This window comes from Elgaria multicarinata, chromosome 11, assembly GCF_023053635.1.
Source record: "Elgaria multicarinata webbii isolate HBS135686 ecotype San Diego chromosome 11, rElgMul1.1.pri, whole genome shotgun sequence".
Classification (NCBI taxonomy): Eukaryota; Metazoa; Chordata; class Lepidosauria; order Squamata; family Anguidae; genus Elgaria; species Elgaria multicarinata.
The window spans coordinates 32,055,528-32,072,258 of NC_086181.1; the positions used below are offsets into that span (position 1 = coordinate 32,055,528).

Genomic DNA, 16,731 nt, shown 5'->3' on the forward strand with positions numbered 1-16,731 from the left:
CTTAGGCCGATTTGAGGCATGTTCCGTCGGCCTTGTGTGGAGAAGAAACACAGTAAGCCTGGAGAAGTTTGTGGAGCCTGAGAAGTCAAGCAAGACACCCAAGAGGTCTAGTGTGGGTGGGATCAGTGAGAGGGTGGCCATATGGAAAGGTGGACAGGGCTCCTGTGTCTTTAACAGTTGTACTGAAAAGGGGATTTCAGCAGGTGTCAATTGTATGCATGTAGCGCCTGGTGAAATTCCCTCTTCCATCACAACAGTTAAAGTTGCAGGAGCCCTGCCCTCTTCTGTATCTGGTCACTCTAGTATAGCTCCTGCAGCTTTAACTGTTGTGATGGAAGAGGGGATTTCACCAGGTGCTGCATGCCTACAAATGACACCTGCTGAAATTCCTTTTTCTATGCAACTGTTTAAGATACAGGAGCCCTGTCCGCCGTTCCATAGGGTCGCCTTATCAGTGAGGACAAGAAAACTGCACCTCCTAGTCTGTTGCTGTAGCCCCCACCCTTGTGGTGAGTACTTGGGGCTGCAGATTGGAGAAAGAAGAGAAAGTATGGTCCCAATACGGCTCCACCCCTCAGGTAGCCTATTGGTTCCTCTCAGTATGGCCTGGCTATCAGTACTTCCAGGTTAGGTCTGGGTAATAGCCAGGTTGTGGGCCTGTTCAGACGACACTTCAAGCTCTGTGGTTAGCGAAACTGTGGTTGTCTAAGGTTAGCACTAACCACAAGCCGTGCTGTCACACACAACACCTTAAGCCACGGTTAGAGCTGCTAACCCTGCTGCAGACGGTCTGACTGGGGTTAGTGAGTGAGCAGGGTTTAGCAAAACGCATTGCACAAGACACCTTAAACCAGCCTTCCTCAACCTGGGGCGCTCCAGATGTGTTGGACTGCATCTCCCAGAGCTGGCTGGGGCATTCTGGGAGTTGTAGTCCAACACATCTGGAGCGCCCCAGGCTGAGGAAGGCTGCCTTAAACCCTGCTGCTTAACCAAAAGCTTTAACCAGCCGGGTTTAAGGTGTCTTCTGAACTGGCCCACTGTCTTGTTTGTACGGCTCTCCACTTTCCTCCAAGGCCTTGTTTCTCCTCTGACTTCTGGCTCCAGTTTGCCATGCCCTGCTGCTGCCTGCCTTTATCCTCGGCTGCTTTTCCTAAGGATGGGAGGATGCAGTTTTGGGGAGGGACCCATTTTGAGCAGAGAAGCGGCGCGTAGGGACTAGCTGCACAACTGCTTTCTCAACAGCTGCCTTCCTATGTCCGGTCATCTCCCCAAGCTGTGGAAAATCGCACACCCAAGATGCTTTTCCTGCTTCAGTAACCTGAGCTTAGGTGTGGGCCTGGGATGAAGAAACAGCCGGTGGGGAATGGGTTGAGCACTCCTTCCACAGCCGCTGCTTCTCCATTCGAGCAGGATCCCTCCTCCTTGAAACGGCTGGTCTTCAGAAATAGCAACATCGCGTGTATATGTGTGTGTGCCAACATACAGCCTGCCCCTTGAGTATCCTGACACCCCAGTTTCTTCCTCTCCATCACTTTAATTCTCCCCAATAAATACACCAGGAGACCCAACAGCAATTGACTCAAGCCTTAATTCTCTCCTACAGAACCCGAGGAGCCTTTATCTACGAAAGTATATATCTATCCGCTGTTTTTATCCGTTCTTATAAAATAAATAAACGTAAATGAGTTAGATTAGCAAGTACAATAGAAGGAAGGCTTGTGGGCGGGGGAGGCATTGGCATGCGAAGAATCCGAAAATGGGGAGAGGATGGAGACTTCACATTTCCGCCAGTTCTGACGACTTACTCTCACTCTCATCGTCATCTTCCTCTTCATCCTCATTGTCGTTCTTACGACGATAATAACATAAGCTATAAGAGAAAGCGGGTTATGAAGCAGAGGAGGAAGCGGAGTTGAGAGCAGCCGGTCTCCAGCCTTTTAGCTTCAGCGAACACTCCCTGCATTCCCTTGTCTGCCGATGAGCCCCCCTGCGCAACTGCCACGGAGGCCCAGTGTTCTAGGGGGCGCACGTGGTTCACACAAGGCCTGCTGGGCCTTACCTTTGCTTTGCACGGACAGTGAGTGCATCCCCACATGTTAATTTTGGCTGAGTTGAAAGGGACTGAAGCTGGGTCGCACACCAAACTAAGAGTCACCAAGGCTACAAACAAAAATTGTTGTTTTCTAAAACGATTGTGTACCGATTTTTTCGTATCTCACCAGGCATTCTCCACTCATTCATTTTCACAAGCATAAAGACTTTTTTAGTGGGCTGATGACAAATTTCAGCACTTAACGAGGTATAATCCCCAAAGTATGGTATATAAACAACCCTGATGCCAGCCCGTTTTTCATCCCTCTGCACAACAGTGCAGACTTTATATGCGATTGTCATGCAATAAGATTTTTGGTAGGCAAGTTAAGCGCCTATCTGCCTAGTGAGTAGAGCAGGGAACATGGAGCCCTCCAGATGTTGTTGGACTGCAATTCCCATGATCCCTCATCATTGGCTAAGCCAACTAGGGGCGGTGGGAGTTGCAGTCCAACAACATCTGGAGCAGCACACATTCCCCGTCCATAGATTAGAGCCTGGTCCACATCTGGAGCAGATGAAGGTGGTAAGAGGAGGCTGTGATGCCTGAGGCTGCAGGTCACATTTTTCAGCGTTCCATTATGTAAAAACAAAAGTCTCCACTAGCACAGCAGGGAGAAAGCTGTGTGAGAACATCTCCCCCCCCCCCCCCAGCTGTGCTGCTTTCCTCCTAGCAGGGAGTACAGGGGGAAGCATTCAAAGAAAGCATTCCTCTCGCGCAGGCTGAAGTGGTGCAGGCCAATGTACCATCTCTTCCTGCTTCATGTATAAAACAAATGCCTCGTTTGGCATGACATATTGTGGCTTATTTAAGCCACGAGGAGCTGCAGCACCCAAGGGCGCCATCCTGAATATTCAACCCCTGACTGTGGGTGGGTTCTCACGTCGTCTGAACCCAGCCGGTGAGGGTGATGCTGGCTGGGTTCACACGACATGACAACCCTCATATAACCCATGCCCTGTTGCTGGTAGCCCCATGCTTAAGACAGCCTCCTGCAACCTGGTGCCCTCTGGATGGACTGGACTACAACTCCCATCATCTCTGTCCATTGGTCATGCTGGTTGGGGATGATGGGCTGCTGGTCCAACATACCCCGAGGGCTCCAACTTGGGAAGGCCGCCTTGGGGCATTGTGTTATTTTCAAACTTAACGTTTGGGGAAGGAGGCCCTGGAAACAGAGGTGTGTGTGTGTGTGTGTGTGTGTGGACCTATCTCCAGTCATCCCCCAGGGAAGGGAAATGGCTACAATCGTGGGGAAACGCCAAGACTCACAACGTCACGACAATGAGGAACAGCAGCGCTCCTGTGCTCCCAATCACGATCCAAACCGTCCAGTCCTCTTGGGGAGGGGGCGCCCGGGAGGAGATCCCTAAGACAAGGGGGCCTTCCATCGTGGCATGTGGCCGGGGGAACCAGGTGGTCCTCCTGACTGAAGGCAGCACTGATGGACGAAGAAGAGCGGGATTAAGAAGAGACATTGGGGTAGGAAATAGGGCTCCTTTTCTTGGGATAGAAGAGAATTATTTCATCTCATTTATCTGTGACCCTTCAATTGATTTTTGAAACCATTAAAAAGATACCCCTGATTAATTGGGCAAGACACACACAGATATACATCTTAGAAGAAGTATTCCGCCTTCACTTGTCCACCGGTAGGAAGGCCTCGTCTGAAATGGTGTCTGGCTGCTGCAACATGTACATGCGCCATCTAAAGACAAAGACCTTTCAAAACAATTAACCAAATGCATGCAGATTTAATCTACTGATCCATTAAAGCTAACGTTGAGTAAGGCTGAAATCCTAAGGCACATGCTAGGGACTAGTTCTTAATTAACATGCTTCAGACTGCACAGCTTGGTTTCTTGAATTGAGAGGCAGCATATGTCAGGGGTGGGCAATATGTGGCCCTCCAGATGTTTTGGCCTACAACTCCCAGCAGCCCTAGCCAGCTGATGGGGCGTTATAGGCCAAAACATCTGGAGGGCCACAAATCGCCCATTCCTGCAAAGGAACATAGGAAAAGCTGCGTTGTCCCAGGACATCTGATTGGTCAAGCCAGCCAGTCCAATATTGTCTGATCAGCAGTAGCTCTGCAGAGCGGCCCTCCATGCCAGGTTTTGCAGGGCCCACCCTCCATGGGCCCCCTTCCTCACTCTGCCTTCTTCCTGCTGTTGTCACCGGCGGCTAGAGCTCCTTGGCATTTTTCTCACAAATGCCACCACTTCCTCGCTTGGCAGGCAGAGAGCCAGGGAGCAAGCAGGCCCTGGCACCTGCTGCTCCTCCGTCTCACCACCTGGTCCAGAGCAAGAGGCAGGTGAACAAGCAGGTTGCCATGGTGAAGAGGAGCAAGTCCAGGGTGCTCTTGTCCGGGGGGTGGCCTGGGGAGGGGCCCCACCATGCCTACCTTTGGCACTGGACCCGGGGAAGGTCCTGGCTGGGGCAGGATTCCCCTTGGCATGGAGGAGCTGTACATGCGTACATCAGTATGTGCGTAAACCCCTTTCTCACGTGTGCCAAATGTACCGCCAGCTAAGAGCCCCACAGCTTTGAACACATGGGGGGGCAGTAATGATAGCACTCTTCAAAGGTACTTGAAAGGTGGTCACACAGAGGAGGGCCAGGATCTCTTCTCGATCGTCCCAGAGTGCAGGACACGGAATCATGGGCTCAAGTTACAGGAAGCCAGATTCCGGCTGGACATCAGGAAAAACTTCCTGACTGTTAGAGCGGTATGACAATAGAACCAATGATCTAGGGAGGTCGTGGGCTCTCCCATGCTAAGGCATTCAAGATGCAGCTGGACAGCCATCTGTCAGGGATGCTTTAAGATGGATTCCTGCATTGAGCAGGGGTTGGACTCGATGGCCTTGTAGGCCCCTTCCAGCTCAACTGTTCTATGATTCTGAACCCTAGTGGTGTAAAGCCTCTGGAGGCATTTCCCGGCCCACATTCACTTCACTCACCTACTACTTGGAAGTTGAGCCTGCTGGCAGGATGGCCCTCCGGATCCAGCATTTCACACTGATATCTGCCCGTGTCATTTACGTTGGCCTCCTTCTTTACCAGAAAGGGATCCAGACTGTTGGCCATCAGCTGCGGTTTGCCATTCACCATCTGAGGAGGAGGAAGAGGACAAGGTCGGGCCCGAACGGAGGTTCCTGGGGAGAAGGAGTGCAGCACAGGCACGGGGGAAACGCGTCAAACTGAGGGCTACATTGGCTTCAGGGAAAAACGTCAATGGGCACATACCTGCAGTGGGGGTGTGTGTGTGTGTCGCAATCCAAAATTAGTGGGGCTAGAGCAGTGGAGACTGGTGGCTCCCATGTCAGTGGGGCAGTGAATCCACTCCAGGTTTCAATCAGAACTTTGGATAGCTCCTTTGGCGTTCTGGCTGGCTCTGACTGAAACCCGGAGTGGATTCACTGCCCCACTGACACTGGAGCCACCAACCTCCGTTGTGCTATTGCTCAAAGTGGTCAGGGACCCCTCTCTCTGTTGCTCCCTCCCTTTCTCTCTCTCTCTCTCTCTCTCTCTCTCACACACACACACACACACACACAGAGTATTCACACTTTTCGTACACACGAGCACACTTTTTGCCGCTGCTGCAGTGGTGAGGGTAGAGCTGCCCCTTCAGGAACAGCTGTTTCAAGGTGCTCCTGGTGCACCACTGCAGCGAGGACTGACTGAGCCAGTTTCCATCTTACCCTTCAGCGCTTCAGGGAGGAGGACCGGCCTCGGCAGATAGGATGGGGAGACCTGGCAGGCCAGGGGTTTCCCCACCTCTGGTGAAGTGTTCGGACTAGGACCCGAGAAGACCTGGATTCAAATCCTCACCCAGACATGGGTGATCTTGGGCTAAACTCAAGGCTTTTCTAGATCAGGCTTTTAACCTGCCACTTTACCAAGGCTTCTGCTTCTGGATTCTTGGCGGGATTAACATCAGCTCCTTTACACGTGTTTTTTCCCCAGGGTTTTATTCTATATGTTCTTTTATACAACCATTAGGTGGCACTGTGGTATACTGGAACTGCGCAAATACTCTAGGTTTCTTTAATGCCATTCAGAAAACAGATTAGACTTTCCTCATTAGGGGAAAAAAAAGTAATAATAGTTGCAAAGCACAGGAGAGGCCCTGGAGGATGACAACATCATGTAAATGAGCCACAAACTACTGTAAGTAAGCAATCACGAATGGAGAATAAACGCCTCATGTAAAAAGACTCTCTCTCTCTCTCTCTCTCTCTCTCTCTCTCTCTCTCTCTCTCTCTCTCTGCCTGAGGACAGAAAATGGGCTGGACAATGTACTCCACCCTGAGCTCTGCAAAGGAAGGATCAGTGGAGGCTGGTGGCTCCGATTTCGGTGGGGCTGTGAATCCACTCTACGTTTCCGTCAGAACCATCCAGAATTCTAAAGGAGCTACTCAAAGTGCTGAACCTTATTCCAAAAATAAGCTGAGTACCTTGGAGAGCTCCTTAAGAGTTCTGGCTGTTTCTGACTGAAACCAGGAGCAGATTCACATCTCCATCGAAATTGGAGCTGCCAGCCTTCACTGGGAAGAATGGGATAAAATTGAAATGGATCAATAAGCTCGCTCTTGCCAGAGAGCTACAGGTCACCAATGACCAGGGGCTTGTGGGGAGGCTAGCGGGCTGGTATCAGAGAAGTCTGCTCATTAGGCGGCGCTGCCTACCCGGTAGAAGTTGTATCTCTTCACCCCGTGGCTTAACTTGTGCCACCTCAGAGCACAATCCAGAATCAGATCTTCATCCATTTCCACTCGTATCCTCCTTTCTGCAAAATCCACCAAAATCTATTCCACTTCCTGGCCTCATCGGCAGCTACCTTAAATCGGATCTGTAGACCCGTCTGGCCCGGCACCAGGCCTCGCTTTCCAGCCCCCCCAGCTTGAGGCCTCATCCTGCAGGTCTCGATCCTGGAGGGCCTCAATTCCTAGTGGCCCAGCTCAGAGTCATGGCCCCATCTCAGGCCTGCTCTGCGGATTCTCTCACCTCCACACCGGATATCCTTGTAGCATGAGTAATAATTTGTCTCACATGAGTAGCAGTTGATGAGCACATAAAGCATCCGACCTGTGGAGCAGGAGTCTGATCAGAAGAGGACCAGGAAAGGGGAGGGTGGGGTTCGGTTTAGGGCAGCAAAGCTCTCTGGGAGCAGAGGGGAAGAAAGGCCTGAAGGAGAGACGGCAGGCTGAAGTCCGGCCTGCTATGGGGCAATGAAAGATGGTTGCCTCAGGAGGCAGATTCTAGGGCAGCAGAGTGGGTGATACATTGCAACAACCATGCTGGCTAAGGCTGATGGGAGTTGTAGGCCAAAATATCTGAAGGGCCACAGGTTGCACACTTTTGAGCTAACAAATCACTATTTCTCCATTAAAATTCAAGGTATGCCACCCAATACGTATTGACACCACTGGATTAAAGCCCTTTATCCTACCCCTCTGTGATTACTCTAGAGTAAAACATGGGGGGGGGCGGGGAGACTTAATGGCTAGTTAAGTCTTTAAAGTCACGTCTGCTTCCAGTCACACAGAATGGATCGGTGGGGCATGAGCCAATGGAAGACTGTCCTGTGCAAACCTCATGGAAATGAACAAGGATCCTCTTCCTGTGCGTTTCAAAGGGGTTGCCGTACTGAGATTGCCAACTGATCCCTACCAATGGCCTGGCCTGCTCCTGTGCCTTTAAAAGAATGTTAATATGCAGAAATCGGCGCACGAAGCGTTTTATGACATGAAGATTTAGACCAGCCTTCCAAAAGCTGGAACTCTCCAGAAATGTTGGACTGCAACTTCCATTATCCCTTGCCAGCTGGGGGGCATTTGAATAGTCTGCCTCTGGTGGCAAAACCCCACAGGTGAGACCCAAGGGACTATACCTCAGTGGCAGGACACAGTCTTTGAATGCAGAAAGATCCCACTCCTGGGCTTGGATCCCAGTTTACTCATGCTTAGAGTAGACCTATTGACACCAATGGGATCTAAGTTAGTCATGTCTAAAGTTAAGTTCCATTGATTAGGGGGCACAGGGCAGGCTGCTTGGCATACAGCTCCCTCCTCCAACACCCTGCTGCCGCCTCCCAGCATCTGCCGCCTGAGAGGACCGCCTCACTGCCTAATGGTAGGGCCGGCCTATCCTGTACTGCCATTGGCCAGGTAGAAGGAAGTTGATAGGAGGGCTGGATTTGGCTCACAAGCCTGAGGCTCCACCCCCTTGCTTAAGTGGACCTTCCTCTCCCCACCCATCCGTTCCCCAAATGGACACTTACCACATTCATTGCTGCAATAAACTGCAAAAATAGAGAAGAAAGAAAGAAAGGAGGTTAGAAATGCAGGGGTTCCCGCCTCCATTGTCAAGTACGCAGTTAGATTTGCCAGAACCAAATTTTAAGCGGACACCCCGAAGCTCTCCTTTTAACGGTGTTCTGATCTGGCCATCATCCATTTAATTTCAGAGGATGGGGGACAACTGGAGAAGCATCTCCTATTCAGTAAATAGGCAGGTTTTTGTGATCCTTCATATAAATATGATAGATCATAGAGAGGTTAGGTTAGATTAGACCAGGTTTCTCCAGTATGGCACCAGTAGAAGCTAGTGGCTCCAAAGTCAGTGGGGTGGTGAATCTGCTCCAGTTTTCTGTCAGAACTAGTCAAAACTCCAAAGTGCTTTATCCTGGCACTCTGCGACATTTTGGACTACAACTCCCCTAAGCCTGATCCAGCATGGGAGAAAGCAAAGCTGACAGATTCCCTATGAAGGCCTGTGCATGTGAAGGCTTCTTCTAAGTCCACAGGTGTGCTAGGTTGGCTGACACGTGCCTGCCTGTGGTAATAACTGCATATGGAACTTGCACCTGCAGGACCAACCATTATATAAATATGCTGTATAAAGGAGTAGTGGATTGCCTTGGCCATGTTGCTGCTCATTCACTGGAAAGAAAAGCACACGAAGATGAGGAAAGTGCTTCAAAAACAGGGCCGACCCAGGACTTTTTGCTGCCTGAGGCAAGGACAAGATGCCTCCCTCCCTCATTTCATTTCCACATACAGAAGCAAACTGGACTTTAACTCTGGCAAGAGGACAGCCTCTTCTACTGCAGGGATGGGCAGAAAATAGATCTCCAGATGTTTTGGACTTCAACTCCCAGCATTCCTGACCATTGGCTATATTGGCAGGGGCTTCTGGGAGATGGTCCAAAGCATCTGGAGATCTTTTATGCCCACTCCTGTTCTACAGCAGTAGGCAAGCTATCATGGGACACACAGTCCTGTCCTCCAATATCTCACTGCCACTACCCAGCAACTGCTGCCTGAGGTGGCTATCTCACGCTACCTCATGATAGGGCCAGTCCTGTTAAAAGGTATCTCATTGATTATTGATAAGAGGTTTTGGAATTTCTCCAAGAAAACCCTAAAACCCAGTCCCTTCAATTTCCCCCTTATTTTTCTGGGGCCAATACATTTCTAGTTCTATCCCTTTGCTGTTGGACTATCTTCTCAGGCCCAACCTAGTTTTTTGACTTTCAAGAGTTGGCAACCCAGTGATGTCATCAGGCCCTGCCTCATGACATCATCAAGCCCCATCTTTTGAATCTCACAGGCATTGGGATGATGTAGACCCAATGACCTTAACAGACAGATAGGAGTCATTTCAGGGTAAGGGTTTGGTCTTGATAACCCTCAGTGAAAATCCTGAAGACCGACCAAGATGGCTGCGATCTTGCTGCTGCCTTTTGGCAGGGAGAGTTCACAAGAACAGCTCTCAAGGACCATTTCTGGGGGGAAAACCAGTTTGCCAGGTGCTTTCCCAGAAAACAGCACCTGGGTAGTTATCAGTGAAGCTTCAAGGCCGGGAGTAATTGGTGGTGCTGACTGACTTCATCTGTGGGAAAAGCGGCCTGGTGGGAAAGGCTCTTTCCTGAAGGGACGGGGGACAGGCCGAAGGCTTGAGAGGGGCTTGAGCCTGGCCGAAACGGGTCATGGTCTCGGGAGGCCCAAAAGGGATAAATGAGTTAGCAACTGGGGGCCAGCCATCTTCTCTGGAACCGAACGCAAGTGAGTTGTGGAAGATTCCTTTGCAAGTGAGGTAACAACTTGGATTTAGCTAGGATTCTTGTTTTAGTGTTAGTGCCTGGTTGCTCCAGGGATCAGTTTGTCGCCTTTGGGCGTGATTTGTGGTAGGTAAATGTTTTAGTGCTGCTATATACCTCATGCTTCTTTCCTCCCGCCCCCCTGCCTTCCTGTGTCTGTGTTTTTAAGTTGTATGCTTAATCGAGGCCTTACATGATTAGTTTTAGATAGGGTGACCATATGAAAAGGAGGACAGGGCTCCTGTATCTTTAACAGTTGTATTGAAAAGGAAATTTCAGCAGGTGTCATTTGTATATATGGGGAACCTGGTGAAATTGACTCTTTATCACAACAGTTAAAGGTGCAGGTGCCCTGCCTTCTTTTAAATTGGTCATGCTAGTATAGTTCCTGCACCTTTAACTGTTGTGATGAAGAGGGAATTTCACCAGGTTCTCCATGTATACAAATGACACCTGCTGAAATTCCCTTCTCTGTGCAACTGTTAAAGATACAGGAGCCCTGTCCTCCTTTTCATATGATCACCCTATTTTAGAGTTTTAATAAACTGGTTCAGACTGCTGTGTGGTTATTCTCTGGAGGGCTGGCTTCAGCCATCTTGGCTGGGACTAGGGAGGTGGGAGCCTGGGTAACTGGTTGGCCCAGAGCCTACCTTGCAGGGAGGGCAGGTGGACCCTGGCTTTCCTGCACAAAAACCACCCCTTAGCTTCAATGTTTCATCTGGGCTGATTCTTATCAATGCTCAACCCCAGAACCCAGGTGTCAGTCCCTGAATCCTGAAACCTCTTGGGATTGTTTTGTTTTGTTTAGAGAAATTTAGCGCGGCTTACTCTTTGTAAATTTTGGCATTATCTCCTCAAATTTGTTCAACCAGCTCTGGCTGTTCCACATTACTTCATTATACAGTTGTTCATCTGCAAAGGAAAAGCAGGAGGTAAGGGGTGAGAGAGGTGGATGATAAGGTTGAAAACGAGGCCTCTTCTGCTGGTACTAAGCCCTGGAGAAGGCCCTAAAACACACCCAGGATGGACCAGGGATACTTGGAGAATTCCAATATGATTCTGCACCTCCCACCTGGACTAACATGCGGACCAGAACTTAGCTGCCCACTGGCTTTCTTTCACACACTTGCCAAATGCAACTGATTCTTGCACAGGTCTTGTCTCAAAAAAAAAACACAAATTGTGGTGCATTAAAAAAAAAAGCTTGCTTTGAGAGAACATTTGTATTTGGGAAGAGAATACATTCCGAAATATGTATTTGAAAACTGCAAAAAACCTCAATCCAACTGCAAAGGCCTTTATTAGGACCAACCCCAGATGCACAAAATCGTGAGCAAGCTTTCGAGATCTCCGGATCGCTTCATCAGGCCGCTAGTCATGTGGCGGAAAGTCGCTGGCTTTGGGCTGGAGATGTGGGCTTGCTATTGAAGTCATAAAGTCGGCACGCCAGTGTCTTAAGAAGCTGGAGCGTGTCTTACGTATATTTTAAAAATGCACATTTTCATGTCAATTTTCCTAAAATGCGGAGATTCGTGTCAAAGTTATGAGCGAGGACATGAAAAAGTGAAACGGAGAACAAATAGACTGATTTGACCGTTGCCAACAGAGTAAATAGGGTTGCACTATTTCAGAAGGACCACCTGGTGGCACTGTTCAGTCGATTGCAAGACAGAAGTCTTGGGACTATGTTATTATGATACATTTCAAAAAGACAGGGCAATTGGAGATAGATAGATAGATAGATAGTTGAATGAATTGGGCAGCCAAGGCAAAGCCATACCTTGAATGGACATGTCCTGGAATGACATAAACTCATCCTTTGTTTCATACATTCCAGACTATATAAATTCCAGTGGAGGCTGGTAGCTCCAATGTCAGTGGGGCGATTAATTCGTCCCAGGCTTCAGCCAGAACTCTAAAGGAGCTATCCAAAGTGTGGAACCTTCCACTGCTACATTCAGAATGTTCTTAATAGCCACTGGGAAGGAACCAGCCTCATGTATTTCTTATGGGCCGTTCAATATCATTCATTCCAGCACATTTCTACCTTTAAAGTTGTTTTCCATGATCTGGTTCACAGAGCGTTTGAAGTAGGCAGTGAGTTTTTCTAAGGTGATTTCATCTGACGAGGTCGGAAACAAGGAAAAATTACAGGAAGAAAAAAAGTAGCTAGTTTCATTCTTTCCTGCTCATTCAGGCTTATATATATTATTTAAAATATTTCAAGGCTGCCTTTCAGGACAGCAAGCCCCATGTGGCGCAGAGTGGTAAGCGGCAGTTACTGCAGCCGAAACTCTCCCCACAGCCTGAGTTCGATCCCAGCGGAAGCTGGTTCTCAGGCGGCCGGCTCAGGTCGACTCAGCCATCCATCCTTCCGAGCTCGGTAAAATGAGTACCCAGCTAGCTGGGGGAAAGGTAACTGCGACTGGGGAAGGCAATGGCGAACCACCCCGCGACAAAGTCTGCCAAGAAAACGTCAGCGAAAGCAGGCGTCCCTCTAGGAGTCAGCAATGACTCAAGTGCTTGCACAAGAAATTCCTTTCCTTTCCTTTTTCAGGACAGCAGCCCTCATAAGGCAACTTACGACAATAATGTTCATATAATAAAAAATGCTACAGTAATATATATATCAAACATTTTTTAAAAAAAATCTGCATAAGCCAAGTCCTACAATACAACTGGCGCTACAACCCTGAACAGTCTGATAAAACATAACCAGGGGAAGGCCAGAACAAAAAAGTTAGGGTGCGATCCTATGCACGTTTGGACAGAGAAAAGTCCTACAAGTCCTGGCATATCCCAGCCACCCTCTGCCTGGGAAATGCTAGCAGTTGTAGGACTTTTTTCTGTCCAAACATGCATAGGATTGAGCTTCATATCTTCAGGCCTTCCTAAAAGCCTGCAATGTTGGGTCCTGGAGCCATATCATTCCTCCATATCTAATCTAATTCCCATGGACATGAATATCCTGTCCATCTTTTTCTTTTTGAATTGACTTGTGGGGGTCGCTAAGGGCCACTTAGATTTTCTCTGATGTAGTCCCTTTCTCCATGCATCACCATAGGGCATGTGTTCCCAACCTGGTGCCATTCAATATGGCACACGTCATCCAAAGCCAGCACAGCCAATACTCAGGGATCATTTGAGTTGTAGTACAATAGTCGTCTCATAAGTAAGGTAAGTGCCAGAACCCTGAACCAAATCCGTGAGAATTTCTCCAAAATGTCTTCTCCTTTAAATTTCTTTTCGGAAGCAATTTCTTTCCCATCAAATCGCATGAGAATGGTTGGGGAAAATGTGGGAGAAATATTTGGCACAGCACTAGTTATTATTATGTGTTTTTTAGGTTTAAATCTTTGTAAACTGCCTGGAGAGCTTCAGGTATTGACAGTTCTCTATTAGAAGGTGTCCTCTCTTTGAAGCGCTGCCCAGTCTAAATCAGTGGCCATGTTCAGAAGTCACCTTAAACCACGGCTTTAACCATGGCAAATAAGGCTTTTTCTCTTATTCACTGTGGTTAAAGCCGTGGTTTAAGGTGTCTTCTGAACACAGCCAGTGTCAGGAATCATTCCCTTCCCTTGTCCAAGTTTGGAACCCGTGTATGTATTGACCTTCCCTTGTTTCCAGAACCATGGAGATGTCAGCGGGGAAACTACGTTGATGGGGATCTCATCACGGTAGTAGTGATTAGCTTTTGACTGTTCTGGAATGTCTTGGAGCCTGCAACTACTGACCATCAGCTATATGCGTGTGCAACCATGGTGTGTAACCATGAAGTTTTTGCTGTGCGATTTCCTGCAATAAAGAAGTCTCACTTTGGGTGTTTCGTGTCAGTTTGACAGAATGCGTGCTTGCCTGAGGGACTGGGGGAACTGACAGGCTTGAAGATAAAGAACCGTAAGAAACTATACGAAAGGAAAGGAGGGACTTTGAGATTGCCTATCCCCAGTTATCACCTGGACAGTCAACTGAGAAAGGCACACACATTACTGGGCCTCATCTACACCAAGCAGGATATTCCACTATGAAAGCGGTATATAAAAGGCAGGAGCCACACTACTGCTTTATGGCGGTATTGAAGCGCACTGACAACTGTTGGGGCCCATTGATACATACCATATACCGCTTTCATACTGCTATATCCTGCTTGGTGTGCTGCCTGCCTTTTATATACCACTTTCATGCCGCTTTTGTAGTGCAATATCCTGCTTGGTCGCATCCTTCCCCACTAAGGCGCATCCTTCCCCACTAAGGCGGGCTGCATTATATTTCTATTTCGATTATAATTACTTCTAAATGTGCATCTATAAATTTAGGGTAACCATATGAAAAGGAGGACAGGGCTCTTGTATCTTTAACAGTTGTATTGAAAAGGGAATTTCAGCAGGTGTCATTTGTATATATGGAGAACCTGGGGAAACTTCCTCTTCATCACAGCAGTTAAAGTTGCAGGTGCCCTGCCTCTTTTAAATCTGGTCACAGTATAGCTGCAGTATAGCTCCTGCAGCTTTAACTGTTGTGATGAGGAGAAAATTTCACCAGGTTCCCCATATATACAAATGACACCTGCTGAAATTCCCTTTTCTATGCAACTGTTAAAGATACAGGAGCCCTGTCCTCCTTTTCATATGGTCACCCTAATAAATTAGCATATACCATTTTGGTGCAACCATGTGTCTTCGTTTGTCCTCTTTTCTTGGCCACTCTACCTCTCTTACCACACCACTGAAATTTAGGTGGCAGACAGGTAAGGCCTATCAACTCATCCCCATAAATTAAGCCCCCATCTGCCCGCCGCCCACACGATATTTTTTTAACTTCAGTGTTTAAATTATCTTAAATTATCTTGCCTTAAAGATGCTTAAATTAACTGTTCTGATTCAGATTCCATTTTTCTAGTGGAGAATTCTGTGGGAGTTGTACGTAAGGGGAAAGAGGCTTTCCCTGGCAAGGAAGTATTAATGGCAACAGCCTGGATGCTGAAGCCAACTCTCGGCTGGGAGGCCACGCCAAATCTCCTCCTGAGCTCGCTGCTTTATTTAGTGCAGGAAAGCCGCAAAAAAGAAGGAAACCCTAAATAGCAAGGGAAAAAAGCCAAGGGCAAGGGGTGGAAACAAAGATATATTTTCTAAGATATATCTTTGTTTCCACCCCTTGCCCTTGGCTCCCCCCCCCTTTATTTAGTGCAGGGCCAAAAATACCAGTATATTTTAGCTTAAAGCTCTTACTGCAAGTAACTAAGCCTTAGGAGAGGGATTTCAGCTTTTTAGAGAGGGGGGAAAGTATGCAAAAACTGAGAAACCAAATAACTGTTGGTTGGAGGAAACAGGTGAGGATGGGGTGGTGGTGGAGGGAACTGCCATTTGAGGATTCCCAGAGGGCCAGATGGAGACCCCAGGCCTGAGGGATCCATACCCCTAATTTAGTGACATCTAGGATACATAGACTGCTAGATTTTTATTTTTAAACTGGGTCTCTAAGAGCTTTTCTACATGAGGCTGTTAATTGCCTGTTAATCCATTGCATCTACTTTTTTTTCATTGCAGAATTGAGATCGGAGCACTACTTGAAGAGCATTTCTTTTCCTTATTCTCCACTGCATAACCTCTAAGTGGCGGTATTGTATAGTGGAATAGCACAAATTCACAAGAGGAAATTGTGCTTTCTTTCACTTTCACAGTTAAATGCTCCATTTGGCCTGCTCTTTAAAAAGAGCTGTTTAAAAATAGAAGTGAAACTGGAGGGTCATGATGTCATCTAAAAAAAACCTAAAAACAGCCCTGAGTAAGTAATAACAAGTGCATGAAAAATAGAAAAGCCCTAAATTGTTAATCTTAAGAGCATTGGAGGCTGGAATCGGTGTAGCCATACCAATAACACCCATGAATTTTTTGGGATCTTTGGGCTGAAGCGACAGCATCTCTATGGCATCGTCCAGCAGACTCCGCAGTTTTGTTCTAAGTTCAAGGTTCCTGTGAAGTTTCGTCTCCAAGTAGTTATCTTTGAATTCCCTCAACACTACCATGGCATTCTGGCTGCACTTTAGGCAGCTGTGAGATCCTGTGATGGCCAAGGCTATTAGCCCAAACACTAGCCAAGACATCACACTTTGCTGCGGTTGCCATCAGACTACCCAGAGGTGACATCATAGCTATGACCTCACAAAGCCTGCATGCTCACAACCATGCGGAAGCACAAGGTGGATCTTCCCCTTTACGTATATGGCTATGATGGGCCAAGAAGGCAACAGATATTGCAGGGAGAGGTTTTCATTTCATTTGCAATGGCCAAGGAGAGGCAATTTGAGGCTTCCTCCAGCTTCCAGTTAGAAGCCCTCAGAAGTTTGTCAGCTTTACCGCTGTTGTTAATTTAACTTTCATCTTCATTGGTATACCTTCAGTACAATGCTTAACATTTTATTCCTTATCTTTTTGTCCCTTACTCTTCCATTTCTCAACATATGCTGGAAGGACTGTGAGCCTATCTACACAAGGCTTTTTATTGTGGGCTCGTAATTGCTCACTAACAG

At 47.9% G+C, this 16,731-nt stretch overlaps 1 protein-coding gene across 1 annotated transcript; it reads right to left on the reverse strand.

Moving 5' to 3' along the window:
* Nucleotides 1-1,776: 1,776 nt before the first annotated feature.
* On the reverse strand, nt 1,777-16,305 carry IZUMO1 (izumo sperm-oocyte fusion 1). Its single transcript, XM_063138124.1, has 9 exons — nt 16,074-16,305; nt 12,250-12,324; nt 11,031-11,114; nt 8,382-8,402; nt 7,106-7,186; nt 6,787-6,887; nt 5,056-5,206; nt 3,365-3,533; nt 1,777-1,870 (listed from the first exon to the last, which is right to left on the reverse strand). Exons 1-9 carry the CDS (start codon nt 16,303-16,305, stop codon nt 1,777-1,779), a joined length of 1,008 nt encoding a protein of 335 aa, XP_062994194.1.
* Between the last annotated feature and the right edge of the window lie 426 nt (nt 16,306-16,731).

Coding starts and splice junctions, on each gene's coding strand:
- IZUMO1 (XM_063138124.1), bottom strand. CDS start 16,305: ATGTCTTGGCTAGTGTTTGGGCTAATAGCCTTGGCCATCACAGGATCT. Junction 8,403..11,030: donor AATGCCAAAATTTACAAAGA/GTAAGCCGCGCT, acceptor CTATTTTTGCAG/TTTATTGCAGCAATGAATGT. Junction 1,871..3,364: donor TTCCTCATTGTCGTGACGTT/GTGAGTCTTGGC, acceptor TTTCTCTTATAG/CTTATGTTATTATCGTCGTA.